At 40.1% G+C, this 19,587-nt stretch overlaps 1 protein-coding gene across 11 annotated transcripts in view; it reads left to right on the forward strand.

The window, feature by feature from the left end:
- CDK5RAP2 (CDK5 regulatory subunit associated protein 2) overlaps positions 1-19,587 on the forward strand; it is a 256,300-nt gene that overhangs the window by 195,365 nt on the left and 41,348 nt on the right. For all 11 annotated transcript variants that reach the window (XM_058302477.2, XM_058302480.2, XM_071217029.1 and 8 more), the window contains 4 exons: positions 686-917; positions 4,835-4,957; positions 9,272-9,854; positions 11,573-11,805. In XM_058302477.2, coding sequence (XP_058158460.1) covers positions 686-917; positions 4,835-4,957; positions 9,272-9,854; positions 11,573-11,805 — 1,171 coding nt within the window. The remainder of the gene's footprint in view (positions 1-685; positions 918-4,834; positions 4,958-9,271; positions 9,855-11,572; positions 11,806-19,587) is intronic.

Here is a 19,587-nt window from a genome sequence, read left to right on the forward strand (position 1 = left end):
ATTACAAAGGAAATATATTGAAATATAGTTACTTAAATAAAAAACATGATATAAATGCTATACATATATGCTTCTTTTTTAATACATTAAATAATTTAATACATCAAAAATATAGGAAAGTTAAAGTAAAATTTTAGTTTTTAAAGACATATCAATGTTCAGACTTGTTTATCTTGAATAAGAATATTAAACTGTGGTGTAGTATTTGATAAGGCAACACACATATCATGTTGGACATCTAATAGCGTTGATTTTTTTAAATTCAAGCTCACAGACTCTCTGAAAGCTTTCATGGACCCCTTGGGGGTCTGTGAACCCCTAGTTAAAAACCCCTGGCTTAGATTGAGGAATGGGTAGGAATATCAGGAAATAGATACAGAGCAAGAAAATGTTTCCTAGAAGATTGTGTTGGAGAAAGGATTGCTATATATTAAGCACCTGGAATGGCCAGAGAGTCAGCTGGGCCAGGGCCAATAGGATAATGAGGAGAAGTAGCTTGGCAGTTGTCAATCAATGAAGGGACCTGCCAAGATGCCTACTCTGTAGGCTGGGGGATAAACAATGCCATTATAGGAACCAGAAATCTGGCAGCCAGTTCAAATCCTGTTTTATAAGATTTACATAAGAATGTTCACTGTGCAACCAAAGGAAATATATTCATTGTTGTATGTGTGTGTGTTTTCAGGATACTAAGAAATCCCGTTTGCCAATCCTAATAAAACCATCCCGGTCATTAGGAAGTGTGTATCACCTCCCTGCCACCCAGGAGATGGTGGCCCAGCTCCAGGACCAAATTGTGGAGCTGCAAAGGGAGCTAAAGGAGTTTAAAACTCGCAACAAACAACTTCACCAGAAGTTAATCCTGACTGAAGCAATTCTGGAGGTGGGACCAACACCGGACAAAACATTACTGAATGGTAAACACAGAGGAAAACATATCCTTCATGAGCTGATGCACAACCTGATAAAACTGCTTAAAATGTCAACCTTGTTGTTTGGAATTGCAATGAGTTTGAGTATAAATTTCATGAATTACAGTGATTAATCTTGATTCTTGACAAATGAACAACAGAGGGAAACAATAAGGATAACGAATCTATTGTTTTAATTTTATTGCAGAGTCTGGATAAAGGGGTCTTGAGGGGTCACTGCTTCCCTGATTTGGGATTGCCTGTGGGTACCCCAGTTATGGGAGGACTTGAGTCTGTTTTTTTGTTTTTGTTTTTGTTTTTGTTGTTTGTTTTTTCTCGCTTGTCTGTGTAAGCCTCAGGCACGTGGCATCGGGTTTGTAAGTGGAGTACTCTTTGCAGGGCTTTCTGGAAAGTACAGACCACACTTGTTCAGGTTTGTTAAGGCTAATTTCAAACCCTGTTGACTTTATGTTCTTCCCTAGGAGTGCCTCTTTCCTACCCGCTTTGAATCAGCTGCTTGTAGGTTAAAATGTGGCTAGTTGAAATATATAGACTGGAGAGAGAACTTTAAGTAGTGTTCTCTAGTCTAGAACAGTGGTTCTTAGAGATTTTTTGACTACTACCCTTTTGATAATCTGAAGAAAGCTGAGGGCCCTCTTACAAAATAAGGCAGGCATGCACATATCTAACATTTCACTTAATTTTCAGAGAGCTCATGAATCCACAAAAGTACATATTAACTTCAGATTTTGAATTCCTGCTGTAAGCAAATGACAGCAGCACTCAATACAAGAACAATAGTAATCTTTTCATTATTTATTCAGAAAATGTTTATTAAATATCACCTGTATGTCAAGCACTATTCTAGGTACTGGGGATATGAATGAAACAAAGTCTGTGTCTAGCTTATATTCTTGTGGCAGGAGAAATTCAGTCAGCTGATAAGCAAATATATAATATTATAAATGATGATGATGAATGCTGTGAAGAAAAATAAAGCAGTGTTAAGGACATGGTAATATAGAATGGGGGTACGTTTGCTAATATGTGTGGAGCCTTTCCTACAAGATGACATTTGAACAGAGCTTGGGAGAAATGAGTGAACTAGTCCTCTTTGAGACATGTGTTCTTAGCATTGGAACAAGGGCAAAGGCCGTGATGTTGCTTTGAACCTGAGAAGTTGGATGGATAGTAAGGAGTCCAGTTATGTGGCTGGAGTGAAGTGAGAGAGGGACCTCTTGTAGAAGATGAGTTCGGGGAGGTAGCAGATCATATAGGCTCTCATAGGATGTTTCTAGGGCTTTGTTGTTTATTCTAGGTTAGATTAGAAATAGTTGGAGGGTTTTGAGTAGAGGAGTGACATGATTTGATGTTTGCTTTAAAATGGGTTGACCAACTATGGCCCAGCCCATGGACCAAATCCAGCTTCCTGCCTGTTTTTGTAAATAAAGTTTTATTGGAACACGGTGATGCCCATTTGTTTGCTTATTGCCTTTGATTGCTTTTGTGCTATGATGGCAAAATTGAATAGTTGTGATAGGGCCCCTATAGCCTACAAAGCCTAAAATATTTATCACTTGGCCCTTTAAGAAGAGGAATATTGACCTGTTTTAAAGGATCACTTTTTTCTTTTTTTAAGATTTATTATTTCTTTCCCCTTCCCCCGCTGTCTGCTCTCTGTGTCAACTCGCTGTGTGTTTTTCTGTGCCCGCTTGCACTCTCAGTGGCACCAGGAAACTGCATGCCTTTTTTGTTATGTCATCTTGCTGTGTCAGCTCTCCATGTGTGTGGCACATTCCTGGGCATGCTGTGCTTTTTTCATGCGGGGCGGCTCTCCTTGCAGGGTGCATTCCTTGTGTATGGGCTACCCCCACGCAGGGGCGCCCCTGCATGGCATGGCACTCCTTGCATGCGGCAGCTCTGCACTTGGGCCAGTTCACCACATGGGTCAGGAGGGCCTGGGGATTGAACCCTGGACCCTCCCATATTGTAGGTGGACGTTCTATCAGCTGAGCCACATCCACTTCCCTAAAGGACCACTTTTAATGTGAACAATTAGGAGGATGGGAAAGACTGCAGGAGAGACAAACTTGGGGCAGGGGGGCATTAGATATCTGGTTTTGGACTTTGAGATGCCTCTTGACTACCCCAGTGGGGTTATCAGGCAGTTGCAAATAGAAGAGTCTGGAGTCAAAGGCAGAGGTCTCGGGTACTGATAGAAACTTGGGATATATCATGGTATACCTGGTATTTAAAACTGTGAGATTTGGAGACTTAGGGAGTGGTATAGATAGGTAGGAGATAAGACCCAGCCACTGAAACTGAGGGCTTGCCAGTGAGAGGTTGGACTGACAAGGAAAAACCAGTAGGAGGCAAACCCAGAGAAGCTGAGTAAAGAAAGTGACCAGGGACTCATCAACTGTGCCAAATATTGCTAATAGGAAAAGTAAGATAAGAACTGAGGATTTAGATTTAGCAATATGGAAGTCATTAGCGACCTTGAAGGGAGCTGTTTCAGTGGAGTGACCTGGGCCTAATAGGCGTGGATTTGAGAGAGAATGAAGGAGAGGAATTGGAGGATAGCAAGGTGAGAAAATTTGGAGAAATTTTACTGTAAAGAGGTATAGAAAAGTAGAGCAGTCAGGAGTTAAATTGTCAGTAAATCTGTAGGGATTCCATGAATCAGACGACTGTAGATGACTTGCATAAGGTGGAGTAATTGGTGGTATCATTTCACAGTGTGTGCCTCAAAGCTGAAATTTTTAGGGAATTATCTGAAAGTAGCACTTCCAGGCCCATGATATAAGGAATATGGAAAAGAAGCAGGGAAGCGGATTTGGCCCAAGGGATAGGGCATCTGCCTACCACATGGGAGGTCCAGGGTTCAAACCAAGAGCCTCCTGAACCATGTGGTGAGCTGGCTCACATGCAGTGCTGATGCACACAAGGAGTGCCATGCCACGCAGGGGTTTCCCCCCCATAGGGGAGCCCCACGCACAAGGAGTGCACCCCATAAGGAGAGCCGCCCTGTGCGAAAAAAGCGCAGCCTGCCCAGGAATGGCGCCGCACACACAGAGAGCTGATGCAGCAAGATGACACAACAAAGTGAGACACAGATTCTGGGTGCCGCTGACAACAGTACAAGCGGACACAGAAGAACATACAGCATATGGACAGAGAGAGCAGACAACTGGAGTGGGGGTGGGGGGAAGGGGAGAGAAATAAATAAATAAATCATTAAAAAAAAAGAGAAGAAGCAACCACAACTTTGAAGGTTGCTGGAGAAGCAGTTCCTCAGGGGACAGTCCAGGCTTACTTAGAATGAGAGGGTGAGATGAACGTTTGGAGAGGAGAATGAAGTTATTTAGAATTTTGCCATGAGGATTATGAGTACAGGTGTTATTGGATTTTGACTAGGTTCTTGATTATGCTGCAGAAGTGAATTTCAAGAGCACGTTGGGTGAGTTAGGTCAGTAATTTATTCAGGTAGGGAGGGATGAGAAATTGGAGAAAACAACAGATCAGGGGTCCCAGGTCGAGAAGAAGGGGATGAAAAGTGATAAAGAGGGCTAATTTACAGACTACAGTTTCCCATTATAGATTGTAAATGTCCAGGTTTTACTTACATGGCCATCAAGGCAAAGGAAAAACGGTGAGAATAGGGCACAGAGGGCAAGAACAGGGGTCCACAGGCAAGAGAGCACATGAGAGAGAGCTAGCTCAGGCCTTGTGCCTGATTTTTGAACCATCAATCATCCCACCCCTTTGCTAATGGCAGGGGAGGAGTTCCAGCTGTTAATTACATTTTGCCTCCCCAGTGTTTTTATTTTCCCTCCTGTATCTTCATGTTTTTCTCAATTGCTTTGCTAAGTTTCAAGTTTAGAGTTTTATTTATTTTTCTTTCTCTTTGTGAATGTCTGTAGCCCATCCCCTTCTGGGAGCAGCCTACCAGGGAAGCCAGGGAGAACAAAAAGACATTAAAGCCACGCCCTGTGTCTGGAGAAACAAAGAAGTGGACACTGATCAGCACACAAGCTACGAGACTGGTCAGAATTCAACCCCTGTGTGTATTGAATAGCTACTGTGTGCCAGGCAACATTTGGGATGTCTTATATAAAAACTTATTATTAAACCTCACAACAACTCTCTCGGGTTTTTATATTTATCCCCATTTAATACAATGAGGAAGTTAAAGTTTTAAAAAATAATTAACCTGGGGTCATTTGGTAGGTGAGTAGATGGGAGTCAAGGTATCATACAATGTCTCTTTAAGCCCACTAGCCCATTTGTCAAATGCTTTTGTACCAGGCAGTGGGCTAGGTTCTGGTGGGTCCACGAAACAGACTCTGCTCTCAAAGGATCTCACAGATCGGGGGAGACAGTCATCCCCACAGTCAGTCAGTATTCATTGTGGTGCTGGCTCTTGTTGAGGTGTGCACAAAGTATACTGCAGTCTGCCTGGGAGGAGTAAGTCAGAAGAGAGCCTACAGCTGTGAGACTTGGTTTGTGGAAATTTGCCCAGTAGGCCAGTAGGAGTGAGGCCACATCTTTTTTTTTTTTTTTTTTTTTTAATTATGGAGTATTATAAGCATGTACATAAGCACTAAGTATAATATAACAAATATGTTCCCATACCAGAATGAACAAATGCTTACATTTCTTCTTTTTACCTTAGATCTTTTTATTCTGTCATTCAAAAAATAAAATACCCATTAACCTGGACCTAATTCACTCTGTAAGAAATAATTGTCCTCATGAATCCTAAATTTGCCATGGGATGGCCATAGGACTATCAGTCTCTGGGAAAATAGTTGTGGGTCCTGTTCCCATTGGGCCATACTTTCCCAAGGCCTCCCTTAGTGCAGTAAATACATGGTCACATGCTTTGGGAATGTTCTGGACTTTGAGGAAAAAGCCATTATCAGGTACTATGGTGCCCCTTAGCAGAATTGTGGAAAGTTCCAGAACTGCAATATTTTCTTAAAATGCAAATAAATGGCCTTAGGAGCATTTAAAAAATTTCTTATACATAGTGATAAAGGCTTGTAGACTGAATATTTCTTTTTCTTTATCAATTCCCAATCATTATTAATGAGCTTCTTTAATTTTTCTGAATAAACTTTGAGAACGTGGCACATGCTTGTGCCTCTCTCTGATCCTTGCCCCTTCCTCCCCCCAATTGTTCCTAGCTGATGCCTCATTCTATAGATCTCTCTGTAAATGTTATTTTTCAGGAGATGCCTTCCAGAATCCCCCAGGTATTTAGGTACTTCCATTAGTGCCCATGCTCTTCTTTTTGCAACACTAATTGATTTGAATCAACTTGCTCAGTCACTGTTTTTTTGCAAGGCTAGGTTCTAACTGTGACACCTTCACTGCTGTTTCTTCAGTAGCCCTTGATAGATGCTTGACAAATGAATGAAGGGATTCCACAGATATTATTGGCCTTTTTATTGTGGGCTAAGGGAGTCTCTTTTCTTGCTCATTAGACCCCTGATATAGGAGACCCCAATTGTAGGAAAGATACATCAGGAGACAACCTTCAGTGTTGCCAGGTTTTGACAAGGGGCTGTGCCACTTACTAATTCTAAACCCTGTGGAAGTTCTTAACCTCTCTGAGCCTCCATTTCCTCTTCTGTTGCATGGGGATGCCTCATAGGGTTGTTTTGAGGATTAAATGGATAACATAGGCGAGGTGCTTAAGACCTAGCCCAGGTCCTAGTCCATAGTAAAATGCCCTGGTAAATTTCCAGGAACACACAGTACACTACCATTTAAAATCCTCCCCTCCCCCATACTCTCCGTGCAGTGATATTTAACTGAAAAATGCAAGCAGCTCATTTGGGCCTTTATTAGGGCCAAATGAACAGAGAACAGCAAAGCCACATTGCCATGATGATGCTGGGCTATGAGACCTTAAAGTTTAGAAATCAAGTCCTTACCTCTGCCATGTCACAAATCACTGTAGACTGTGAACTTTTGGGGAGGCACTTTTGAAGTCAAAACTGTAAGTATCGTGTGTTTGAATGTTATATTTGTTGCATTTCAAGGAGCAAAATTTAAAGTGGAGGCCTAAGTGTGCATATCCTTCCAGATATTCGGAAGTGTCTGTGTGTATAGCTAAAAATCACAGTTGGCAACAGTCTATATCATTTTTCTTTGCTTTGTGATTACTTAAAGAACCAGTCTGTATTCCCATGAGTGAACATTGATGCTTGCCATGAAATACATACCAAATCCCATTGTCATGGGGTTTGTGATTACAAAGATATTTTCTTGTTTGGGAAGATGAGTCACTGGGAAAAAAAAAAGTCTTTTTGAGTACCCTCTGTCTCATTCTCTCTTTCATATTCCTTCAGCCAGAAGTACTTACTGAGTGCCTTCTCTGCCCCAGGCCCTGGAGTGTCCTAGGCACTGGAAACACAGAGATGAATGCCATGGTCTCCACCCACAAGGGCTAGGCTAGTGATTATAACAAATTTCATACTGTAAAAATGCTGTATTCAAAAAAAAAAGAAAATACATAAAGAAAAAAATGACAAAAACTACTATATTAGGAAAGCTTTCTGTTTTATATCAGCAGCTTTCTCAAAAAAAGTTTTATTTTATGGTATGTGCATTTTGAGCACAGAGACAGGAGTAGACCTAAAACCATGAACACATTGCAGGCCAGAAATGATAGCATACAGTCTGGCATAGGATTTCTGTGTGATTTTCTTTCTGGGAGATTGCCTAAGTCACCTGGGCCCAACCACATACTTGCTTTTGCAGCATTTCCCCAGGTCCATAGCCTGTGTTTGCATGATTCCGGTGACAGGCATCTCCTTCCATCTTTGAACAGTTCTAGGGAACCAAAGGATGTTAATATTAGTTGTGACAGACACCGTGTTAGCTTTTTCATGGGTATTATCCTGTTTAATCCTAAAAATAAAACACATAGACAACTCTTCACAGTGCTGGTGTTCTCTCCATTTTACAGATTAGGCCGCTGAAGCTCAGAGAGCTTAAGTAACTTGCCCAAGGTCATGTTTTTAGTAAGTTGCAGAACTGGAGTTTGAAAACTGGTCTGTTAAATTACAAAGATTACTTTTTCTACTCTATTCTGCTGCCTCTGATGTGTTCAAACAACTCCTTACACTGAGCTTTTTCTCTCTGGACCACAGGTTTCAGTGTATAGTGGTTAAGGACAGAAGCTCTAGAGTCAGGCATGAGCCTGAGGCCTCACAGCAACCATATTAGGCATCTCTTTCCTCATTTTATATACAGGGAAAACCGAGCTCTGAGATAGTAAGTAAGCTTCTTGCCTCAGTCTATGCAATCAGCAAATGGCAAAGATGGGTATGATCTCACTTCTCTTTGGCCTCAAAGCCGAATATTCTTTCTGCTACACCACTTTACCTCTCACACAAGTCTGGTTGCATCTCTCAAAATTTAAGCTAGCTCTAAGGAAGTATTTCTTGGCAGAATTTTGAGTCCATGAACCTACTCGTTAAGGGGAACATCATGGATCTTCTGGAAATTGGTAGACAGGGAAATGAGAGGAACACTCTTACCTGTTTGGATGTTTAGAAGTACTTCTTTTTAAGGTTACTTCAGTCAGTCCCTCAAAAATTTTCAGACCTTCCCTATCTTTATTATACTAGGCACTAAGAATGTGAAGATGAAAGGTAAAGTGCCTGCTATGAAGGAATTTGCAGTCCAGTAAGGGAGAAAAACATCCAAATAACTCATTGTTATGAAAATAAATAAATAAGCCAAGTATAATCCCTATATTGGCAGCTGACATGTATGTTTGTTGCAAGTAATCTATATAAGGGGCTTTGAAAGCACAGTGGGTAGAGACTGTTTTGCCTAGTTTTACATTGGCCTTGGAGAAAAGGGAAACATAGATCAGGGTGTGGGGATGAGTAGAGGTTTATCAAGTAGAGAAGAGGGCCAAGAGTATTCCAGGCAGAGGAAAAACCCCTTGCAAAAGCATGGAGGCATGAAACAACTTTTTGTGCAGGGATTTGTGCGTTATTTAGTATAGAGTTTCCATAGGTGGTGCCAGGATTTGTTCCTGGAAAGGTTTCCCAGAACTAGTTCCTGGAGGATCTCGTGTGCTATGATAGTTTGCATTTGATATTCAAGACAGTGGGGAACTAATGATGAGATTTAGATGGGGGTGCAGTATGGTTAAATTCACTTTTTAAAAGTCACCCTGAGTAAGAGAACAATGGATTGAAATGACAGGGGGACAGACTAGAGGCAGGAAGACTGAATTGGAGGCTGTGGCAGTGGCCCCAGAGTAGCCATGGCTGTGAGGAAAGAGAAAGGATTCCAATGCAGGAAATCCTAATATAGATGCCTTTGATTTTCAGACTCGGAAATGTACCAGGCTGATGACCATGCCATCTTGCCAAAATGCAAAGAGAAGCCTTCTGAAGATTTTCTGGCTGCAAATTCAGAAGCTTCTCACTTGAGTTCTAAGAGTCAGCTTTCCATTAAAGTCAACATGATTGGGACTGATCGATCTGAGAACACTGATAACACGAATGATATGGAATACTTAAAACAGAAAATCCATGACTTGGAAACTGAGCTTGAGGGCTGCCGGAATTTCATATTTCAGCTTCACTCAGGGAAGCACTCCCAGTGCAGTGAGGCCATTATCACTTTTTTGTGTGGAACAGAAGGAGCCCAGGAAGGCTTGAACAAGCCCAAAGGCAATACTGATGATGAAGAAATGACCTTCTCAAGTTTACACCAAGTACGTTTTGTGAAACACATGAAAATCCTCCATCCACTGGCCCCAGAGATGATTGATGGCAGGATGCTAGAGAGCCTCAAACAGGAACTGGTAGAGCAGGAATGTGACCTGCAGAAAGAGCAGAATTTGAATGTGGAACTTCTCAGTGACATCCATAACCTGCAGAATAAGTTCAGAGACGTCTCTCCATCAAGGTACTTCTCTCCTCTTCCTTCTCTCAGCGTGTAGGCCTGCTGTTTGCTGTATTCCTACTGGGTAGGAGCCCATGAGCTGAAAGGGAATGCTGCTATATGATGGTTGTGGGATGTGTATAGGAGAAGGCTTTATGGTATGGTTAAGACAGCCAGGCCCTGAAAAGAAGGGAAATGTGAAGCCACTAAGAATAGACTGTGCACGTGAACATCAGTTGATAGTCTGGTGTCCTCTGAAATTGGGAGGGCAGATTTTGTTCTCTTCAGGGTGAGGGCTCAGGGTAAAGTATAGGTTTTATACTAGGCACTTGGTGAGTTATAGTACATTTACTCAACTGCAGTGTTTACTCCTAGACTCCATTATTGGCGTTTGCTGGGCTGTGAAACTGAAATTGATGTCCTAGGCAGGGTGGGGAGGGATATAAATATCCGTATCTTTTCCCTCTAAGGTCATCTTAGAGAAAAAAACCTGTGTTGAAAGAGAAGAATTTTTAGGTCATGAAGATATGTTTTATGAGCACAGATATATACAGTTATGCACTATGAGATATGGCAAAAATGGGATCATTTGTAAAGTTGACCTTATTTGTCACTAATTTGAGAAAAACACATGCTGTTCTGAATTATCAGAAGGCAGGGTGAATTTTTCAAGATTTCCTAAGAAGGAGGGTTGTATTTATTGTATTTATTGAAAGTCTGTTGTGTCAGGCCCCAGCTGGCCTCGAAGGGGTTACTGTGTTTACCTGAGATCATCCACAGAACTGGTTAGAGCTGTTGCCAGGTTCAAGACCACATTATTCCTTTCCAATACCCAGGGAGATTTTCTTCCATGAAACTGACCACCACCTCTGATACTTGTCACATGATTTGGATGCACATTGGTATTAACCGTGGTCACTATTTACGTGCATTGTCCCCATTTTGGGGAAGGAGTAACATGTTGCACAGAAGGGTTAGTATACTCTGCCAAACCACTGTCTGGGCTAGGTTACTGTGGTCACAATTTCTATGAGCCATGTTTTCCACACTGCTAATGATATTTGTGGGCCCACATAGGAAAAGATGGCATATGGTGGCCAGGAGGTAGTATTGCATAATAGAGTGTGGGCTTTGAAGTCAGACTTGTATTTGAGTTGAGAATCTTAACCACTTAAAACTTTGTGATCTCTGAGAGACAGTTTCCTCATCATACATTTGTTTTAAGGTTGGATCAGATAACTTACATAAATCACCTGGCTGAGTGCCTGGCAGATTGTAGACCTTTAATAAATGGTAGTTACAATTATGATTATTTCCTGCCCTTACATTTGAGGGGAAAAAGTCCTGTCTTTGTTTTCCGGCCTTACAGTTTCTCTTGTACTCCTTGAGAATTTGTGGTAGGTCCCTTGATCCTTAGGACACTTGTTTCTACAATTCATAATACTATTTTTGAAGACTATGTGAAAAACATTTGCTCTCCTGAGTCCTCCCTAATCTGTATTTTATCTGGGGACTTTATAAGGTTAAAAATATTGCAGAAAAACCTTTGTTCCAGCATTTGTTGGCTATTTTGATATATAAAAATGAATGACCTTGTACAGTTCAATTTTTCAAAAGTATATATACTTGTACAGCTTCAGGCTTTTAAAAATTGTGCTCTGTCATTTTTCCAATTAGTGTTAAAGTCACAAAAATTCAATTTTAAAATGGTACAAGCATTTTCTTTCCCCTTCTTTTATCAGATATGATTCATTAGTTCAGTCCCAAGCCAGGGAGCTCTCCCTTCAACGACAGCAGATTAAGGATAGTCATGGCATCTGTGTCATTTATCGGCAACATATGAGCACTATGATTAAGGCATTTGAGGAGTTGCTGCAGGCCAGTGATGTGGATTACTATGTGGCCGAGGGTTTCCAGGAGCAACTGAATCAGTGTGCTGAACTGCTTGAGAAATTGGAAACGCTTTTTCTCAATGGTAAGTGGGGCGAGGTATTGAGAGTCCTGAGACTCATCAGTAATTGATTCAGGTCTTCTTGGTAGAACAGAGAAGGAACTGACTTCTTGGTCTTCCTTATCTTCCTCCCCTCTGCTCTAATTAGGTAACACCAGAGCCACATGGATTGCTTCTTCCTGTGGTTTGTGGTCTGCAGTTTTCTAAACCAGGGGTCCAGTTTAGATGTCTCAAGGGCCAGGCTGGTGAAGTGTGCAAGTGAAGCACCTGCCCATGGTTCTACAGAATTTTCAAGAGAAGCTGAAAATCAGATTTTTTTTGGTGAAAATGCCTAAGTTTTAAATGACGTTTAAATAATTTTAAAACATACTTTCATCAGTTAAAACATATATCTGGGGGTAATAGATGACTCATGATCTTTAAGAAGAAGGGTGAAAGAAGACCTTTGCTGAACATCTGCTGTATGACAGGTACTCTAATACAAGCTATTGCATTAAAATTTTAAAATAATTTGCAGCTTTTGAGACTGCAACAAAGAACTGCCATATACTCATTACCCAGCTAAATCATTTAGCATTTTATCACATCTTCTTTATCATTCTCCCTCACTTTCTCAGATAAACACACACACACACACACACACACACACACAAACCCCTTTCATTTTCTTTCTGAACCCTGAGAATGGGTTGAAGATATCATTCCCCTTTTCCCCTAGATACTTCAGCATGTAGTTACTTAAGGCAAGGACATACTTTTACACCATGATAATCAAAACCAGGAAAAATAGTGTTTTCTAATATACCATTCTTTTTTCTTTTTTTTGTCTAATGCACTATTATCTCAGTCTATATTCAATATATAGTCTCATATTCAAATTTCACTAATTGTTTCAATAATATCTTCTATGAAAATTTTATTCCTGATTCTGACCAATGAATCTAGTTCCCACATTACATTTAGTTTGGTCTTTGATCTCCTTTAATTGGGAACAGTACTGTTATAGTTTGCTAAGAGCTGCACCACAGTATATTAGAAATGGGTTGGCTTTTACAATGGGGATTTGTTACATTATAAGCTTACAGTTCCAAGACTGGGGAAAATGTCCAGATCAGGGCATCAGGTGATGGTCTCTCCCCAAAGATTACTGGTTATGGGTGATCTTGGACTTCCCTGTCACAAGGGAGGGCACATGGCAGCATTTGCCAGTCTCTGTCTTCTTTAGACGCCGTTGCTTTCAGCTCCTGGCTGCTCTTTCTGTGACTTTCTCTCTCTCGGGTTCCATTGATTTCAGCTTCTTGCTCCTGTGGCTTTCTCTTTCAGTTTTTGTGGGTTTCTGTCTGAGCTCCTTTGTCTTTTCTCTCTGTCTCTGTGGCTCCCTCTTCCTGCATTTTTCCTGTATATAAAGGACTTCAGTAAGAGGATTAAGACCCACCCTGGGTCATGTCCTTCTGAAGTAATCTAATCAAAAGGACCTGTCTACAATAGGTTCACACACATAGGAATGGATTAATTTCAAGAACATGATTTTCTGGGATACATACATCTCAAACTACCACACATTTCCTAACCCTTTCTGTGTCTTTCAGGACACTGACTTATTTGAAGAGTTCAGGCCAGTACCTCAAATTGTGATTATCTGGTATTTCCTCATGAGTAGATTTAGGTTATGTAGTTTGGCAGGAATAAGTGATGTTGGGTTCATATGATATTAGTGACACATTTGTGGTGATAATAACTTCGATCATTTGGTTTAGGTGATGTCTCTCAGATTTCTCAACTATAAATTACTACATTCCCTCTTATAATGAATAAATATTTAGTGGGGAAAACTTTACAGCTATGCAACTATCCTATTCCTCATTGAGCTTTTACTTTTAAATTTTACCATACATTGATGAATCTTATACCTGAGTTAGTTATTACTAAAATGGTAATTTTTTCCTAACATTCCTTCTTCATTTGTTGGTGGTATATGCTGTAATGACAAGCTCTCTCTTTACCTTTTTTTTTTTATGTATTTGTTGTTTGTTTATCATCAGTACGGATTTGTAGATTCTTGTTTTAGTCAAGAATCTACCATTACTATCATTATTCAGATTGATGTTCAAATTGTCCCAGATTTGGCAAGTTGTAGATCCTTTTGACATGTCTTCACCTTTTTTTGAGCACTTCCTTACTTTGTAGCACAAGGAGATGTCCCCTGCTCATCTTTTACTCTCCCTTTCCCAGTCCCGAATCAGCCATTTTTCCAAGACCTGGTTCCTTTTAATGGAGAATGGTAATTAAAAACCAAAACTTGGTGCTGGATGTGTTCATGCTACTAGGTTGTCATTGTTTTTAGGCTGTTAGTAGACAGAACTAGGAGATACATATTTATATATATTTTATTTATTTTAAAAAATCATCTCTTTCCATTGGTACCTTCAAGTCTAATCTAAACCCACTGAATTCTTGCCTTTCTCATTCTATATTTGTATAGAATGAGAAAGAACCCTCGCTCTCACTTGCTCAATTCTGTAATACACTTAAATAGTACCACTGTGAAAAATAAACCTAATGGAAGAGTTCAAGATTTATTTATAGTTCTTTTTATTTTTAGGCTAAAGGTATATAGTCAGGTACTGAATTTAAAAGTTACTCAGTTTAGTTCTTTCTACGTGTTGTTATATTATTTGTTTGTAATACATTTATTTCTTAGTATTCAATTGTAGAGGTTTCCACTCATCTTTATTGATTTAATTTTATCTTTTAAATGGAAAACATTAATGTGGTTCCAAAGTCAGAACTTTTAGCCTTTCATTTGTCTCAATGACTTCACTGTCTTTGCCCCTCTCTTTTATATCCATTATTATTACTTTTTAGTTCCCCTTTCTCTTTTTTAAAAAGCAATTTTATTGAGATATAGTCACAGGTCACACAATCCTTCTAAAATGTACATTCAATGGCTTTTGGTATAATAAGAGTTGTGTATGCATTACTGCAACCCTTTCTCTTTTTTTTAAATAAGTTTAAAAAAAATTTTTATGTTGTTAGTGCTGTGAATCTTTTTTTTTCTTTTAACATTTTTTTTTTCTTCCCTCTTCCCCTCCCCCTCCCTGCTGTTTTTGCTGTGTCCATCTGCTGTGTGATCTTCTGTATCTGTTTCTCTTTTTGTTTTCTCTCTTCGTCTTTCTCCTCTAGGATTCATTGGGATTCAATCCTGGGGACCTCTGATGTGGAGAGGTTCCTTGTCAGTTGCGCCACCTCAGTTCCTGGTCTCTGCTGCGCTTCACCTTGACTCTGCCCTTCATCTCTTTTGTTGCGTCATCATCTTGCTGTGTGACTCACTTGCATGGCACTTGGCTTGTTGTGTGGGCACTCAGCTTGCCAAGCAGGCACATTGTCTCTTCTTTTTTCACCAGGAGGCCCCAGGGATTGAACCTGGGTCCTCCCTTATGGTAATTGGAGGCCTTATCACTTGAACCACATCTGCTTCCCTCCTTTATCTTTTAAATCCATTGGAATTGGGCTTTCAGTCATCCCAAAGCTGCTCCACTGACATGGCATTTGCCTGAGTCACAGATTTCTTCCACTTTGCTCAATTCACTAATCACTTTTCAGTCTTCATCTTACTAAAACCCACAGCAGTATTTGACATGGTTGCTCCTTCCCTCCTGTGGAAATCCTGTCCTCACTTGGCTTTTAGGACATGACTTAGCATTCATTTCAGTCCTCCTCCTATCTCAGTGTGTGCTCCTTTGAAGCTCTACCTTCAAAATATATTCCAGATCTGTCTTTCAGAGTGGTTTTAACAAGAAAAGATGCTGTATTTTGTCAAGTGCTTTTTCTGAATCAAACAAGATGATCATGTGATTTTTCTTCTTTGATTTATTAATGTGGGAATTACATTGATTGATTTTCTTGTGTAGAACTAACTACCTTTCCATATCTGGGTTAAAACCCACTTGATCGTGATGTATAATTCTTTTTTTTTTTAGAGGTCCCAGGGATTGAACCCAGTACCTTGTACATGGGAGGCAGGCACTCAACCACTGAGCTACACCCACTCCCCTGTATAATTCTTTTAATGTGCTTTTGGATTCAATATGCAAGTATTTCATGAAGATTTTTGCATCTATTTTCATTAAAGAAATTAGTCTATAATTGTCTTTCTTCATGTTATCTTTCACCTAGTTTTGGTATTAAGGTGATGTCAACTCCATAAAATGAGTTAGGTAGCATTCCTTCCTGTTCAATTCTTTTGAAAACTTTGAGCAGGATTGGTATTAAATCTTGGAGTGATTGGTAGAATTTGCCTGGGAAGCCATCGGGTCATGGGCTTTTCATTTTGGGGAGGTTTTGATGACTGTTGCTGAGGTCTTCTCTTTCCTCTAGGGTTAGTGTAGGTTGTTCATGTGTTTCTAAGAAGTTTCCCATTTCATCTGTGGTCTTGTTTGGTGGTGTATAGTTGTTCATAGTATCCTTTTATGATCTTTTTTATTTCTGTGGAGTCATTAGTAATGTTCCCCCTTTCATTTATGATTTTATTTATTTGCATCTTCTCTCCTTTTTTCTTTGTCAGTTTAGCTAAGGGCTTGTCAATTTTGTTGATCTTGAAAAACCAACTTTTTGGTTTTGTTGATTCTCTTCATTGTATTTTCATTTATTATTTTGTTCTCAGTTTCATTTATTTCTGCTCTAATCTTTGTTACTTCTTTTCTTCTGCTTGCTTTGAGATTAGTTTGCTGTTCTCTAGTTCCTCCAGGTATACAGTTAGGTCTTTGATTTCAGATCTTTCTTCTTCCCTAATGTAAGCATTGAGGACTATACATTTCCCTTTCAGCACTGCCTTTGCTGCATTCCATTAGTTTTGATATGGTATGTTCTCATTTTCATTCATCTTGAGATATTTACTGATTTCTCTTGCATTCTTCTTTGACCCACTGATTGTATAAGAGTATGTTTTTTAATCTCCATATATTTTTGAATTTTCCCTTTTCTATCTATTATTGATTTCTACCTTCATTCTATTATGATCAGTGAAAGTACTTTGGATAATTTCAGTCTTTTAAATTTATTGAGACCTGTCTTGTGATCCAACACATGGTCTATCCTGGAGAAGGATCCAGGAGTACTTGAGAAGTATCTATATCCTGTTGTTTTGGGTTACAATGTTCTATATATGTCTGTTAGGTCTAGTTCATTTAGCATCTTATTCAAGCTCTACATTTCCTTTGTGATCCTGTGTCTGGATGGCTGCTTCCTTAGGGCAGATAATTGCAAGTTTATCTAGCAAAGGCTCAGTTGAATTTAAGGTTTCAGTGTCCCCACTGCCATCATTATCAATCCATATGTCCCCATTCCAATTTTCAAGATCCCGTTCCTTTTCAATAAATGCTCTTTTCAGTTCTGGGAGTGGTGTATTGAAGTCTCCAACTATTACTGTAGAGGCATCTATTTCTCCCTTCAGTTTTGCCAGTGTTTGCCTCATGTGTTTTGGGGCACCTGGGTTGGGTGCATAATTATTTATTATTGTTATTTCTTCTTGGTGAATTGCCCCTTTTAAGAATATATAATGACCATCTTCATCTCCTGTAACAGTTATGCACTTAAAATCTATTTTCTTTGATATTTATATATAGCTACTGTAGGTATTTTTTTTTTAAGATTTATTTATTTATTTATTTAATCCCTCCCCACCCCGTTGTCTGTTCTCTGTGTCTATTTGCTGCGTCTTGTTTCTTTGTCCACTTCTGTTGTCGTCAGTGGCACGGGAAGTGTGAGCGGCCCCATTCCTGGGCAGGCTGCACTTTCTTTCACGTGGGGTGGCTCTCCTTACGGGTGCACTCCTTGCTCATGGGGCTCCCCTATGCGGGGACACCCCTGCATGATGCAGCACTCCTTGCGCGCATCAGCACTGTGCATGGGCCAGCTCCACACGGGTCAAGGAGGCCTGGGGTTTGAACCGTGGACCTCCCATGTGGTAGACGGATGCCCTAACCACTGGGCCAAGTCCGTTTCCCTAGGTATTTTTTGGTTACTATTTGCATGGGATATCTTTTTCCTACCTTTCACTTTCAGCCTATTTGTGTCCTTGTGTCTCAGGAGAGTCTTTTGTAGTACTATTATTTTTTACCCTTTTATTTACCCTTACTAATAAACTTCATTTTTATACTTTTCTCCAAGCCTTTCTCTCCTGTCTTTTCCTTTCATGCTGTAGCACTCCCTTTAGTATTCCTTTACTGAGGCTGTTCGCCTTGAGGGTGGGGGATGGGTGCCATTCCCAGCCACAAGAGTGAGTATCTCATTGTTTTTGTTTCGGCCTCTTCATCGTTCTATCCCCATTCCCTCCTGGATGATATGTGTGACACTCTCCTGGTCTGTAGATTCCCAAAGCAACTTCTTCAGAGGAAAACATAGACCTTTCCTTCACTGTTTTTATAAGAGAGGTGAGCCCTGCCAACTTGCTCTGATGCCATCTTTCCAGAACTCCCAGCCCCTCTCTGATCTCATCTTTTGCCACACCTTGCAGAAGCTACACTGAATATGGGGTTTCTTGATTATGCCCAAGCATGCTCTTTCTTCAGGACCTTTGCATATTCTTTTCTCTCTGATATCCCTCATTCCTTCAGCTCTTTCCTAAAATATCATCTTATCAGTGAGGTCCTCTTTGACAATTCTCTGTAAAATGGCAAGACAATCCTGCCCTATCACTGGCCTTTTCTTTTTCCCTTACTTTGCTTTATTTTTTCCTTTTCTACTTAACCCCATCTTTTATATTACATATTTACTTGTTTTTCTGCCTCCTCTGCTAGAAGGTAGGCCCCATAAAGGTACATGGACCATGTCACTTGTATTTGTGACGTAGACAATTTCTGGCGTAATCATATTTTTTGAGAGAATGAAGGAACGAATGAATCAATTTCAGTTTTACATTGGAGAGGATTGTGGCTTAGTAAGATTAAACATTTCATATATCAAGTTAAGTGTTGTTGGGATTTCAAATCAGGTCTTCGTGCAAAATCTCTTTCCACTAAATCTACTTGGTATTATAAATATTACTTCATTTAAACCTTGCAATGACCTTTGAAGTGTGTGGTATTACCTCCATTTTACAGATAATGAATCAGAGGTAGAGAAATATTAGCTTACTTTACTTATCTAAATAAGAGAACCTAGCAGTTAAGAGTGCTGTCTTTGGAATTGGGCTGACCAAGTTAAAGCTCTGGCTCCCTCACCAGCTGTGCACCTTGGGAAATTAACCTGACTCTTTGCCTCAGTTTCTTATACCTCTTTCATAGTCATAGTAAGCGTTAAATTAAACAATGCACATGACATTTTGGTTTAGTGCTTGGCATATGGCTCTTATGTACTGAGTCCTTACCACTATTTGTACTTGTTGTGAGTTGGGGGCTTTCACACATACAATTTTAATACTCAGAACAACCTGGCTTACAGGCTGTATATTAGTCCGCCAAAGTAGTGCTGTTGCAAAGTACCAGAAATGTGTTGGCTTTTATAAAGGGTATTTTTTGGGGAAAAGCTTACAGTTACAAGGCTCTAAAGAGTCCAGCTCAATGTACCATAAGACATATTTCCTCACCAAAGTCTGTTGCCACATGTTGGAGCCAGATGACAGGCAATGTCTGCAAGGGTTCAGCCTTCATCTCTCTTTTAAGACTGTGGGCCCAGCTTCTTCCCATCTCACCTGTAGGCTGGAGGGCTTGAGTCTTTCTGGACCCTCTTAGCTGCTCAGGGGTCTGGTCTTCTCAGCTGCAAACTATCAGGCAAATGGCTCATCTCTCTCCAGGCTGCAGGTTCAAA

This window comes from Dasypus novemcinctus, chromosome 8, assembly GCF_030445035.2.
Source record: "Dasypus novemcinctus isolate mDasNov1 chromosome 8, mDasNov1.1.hap2, whole genome shotgun sequence".
NCBI lineage: Eukaryota > Metazoa > Chordata > Mammalia > Cingulata > Dasypodidae > Dasypus > Dasypus novemcinctus.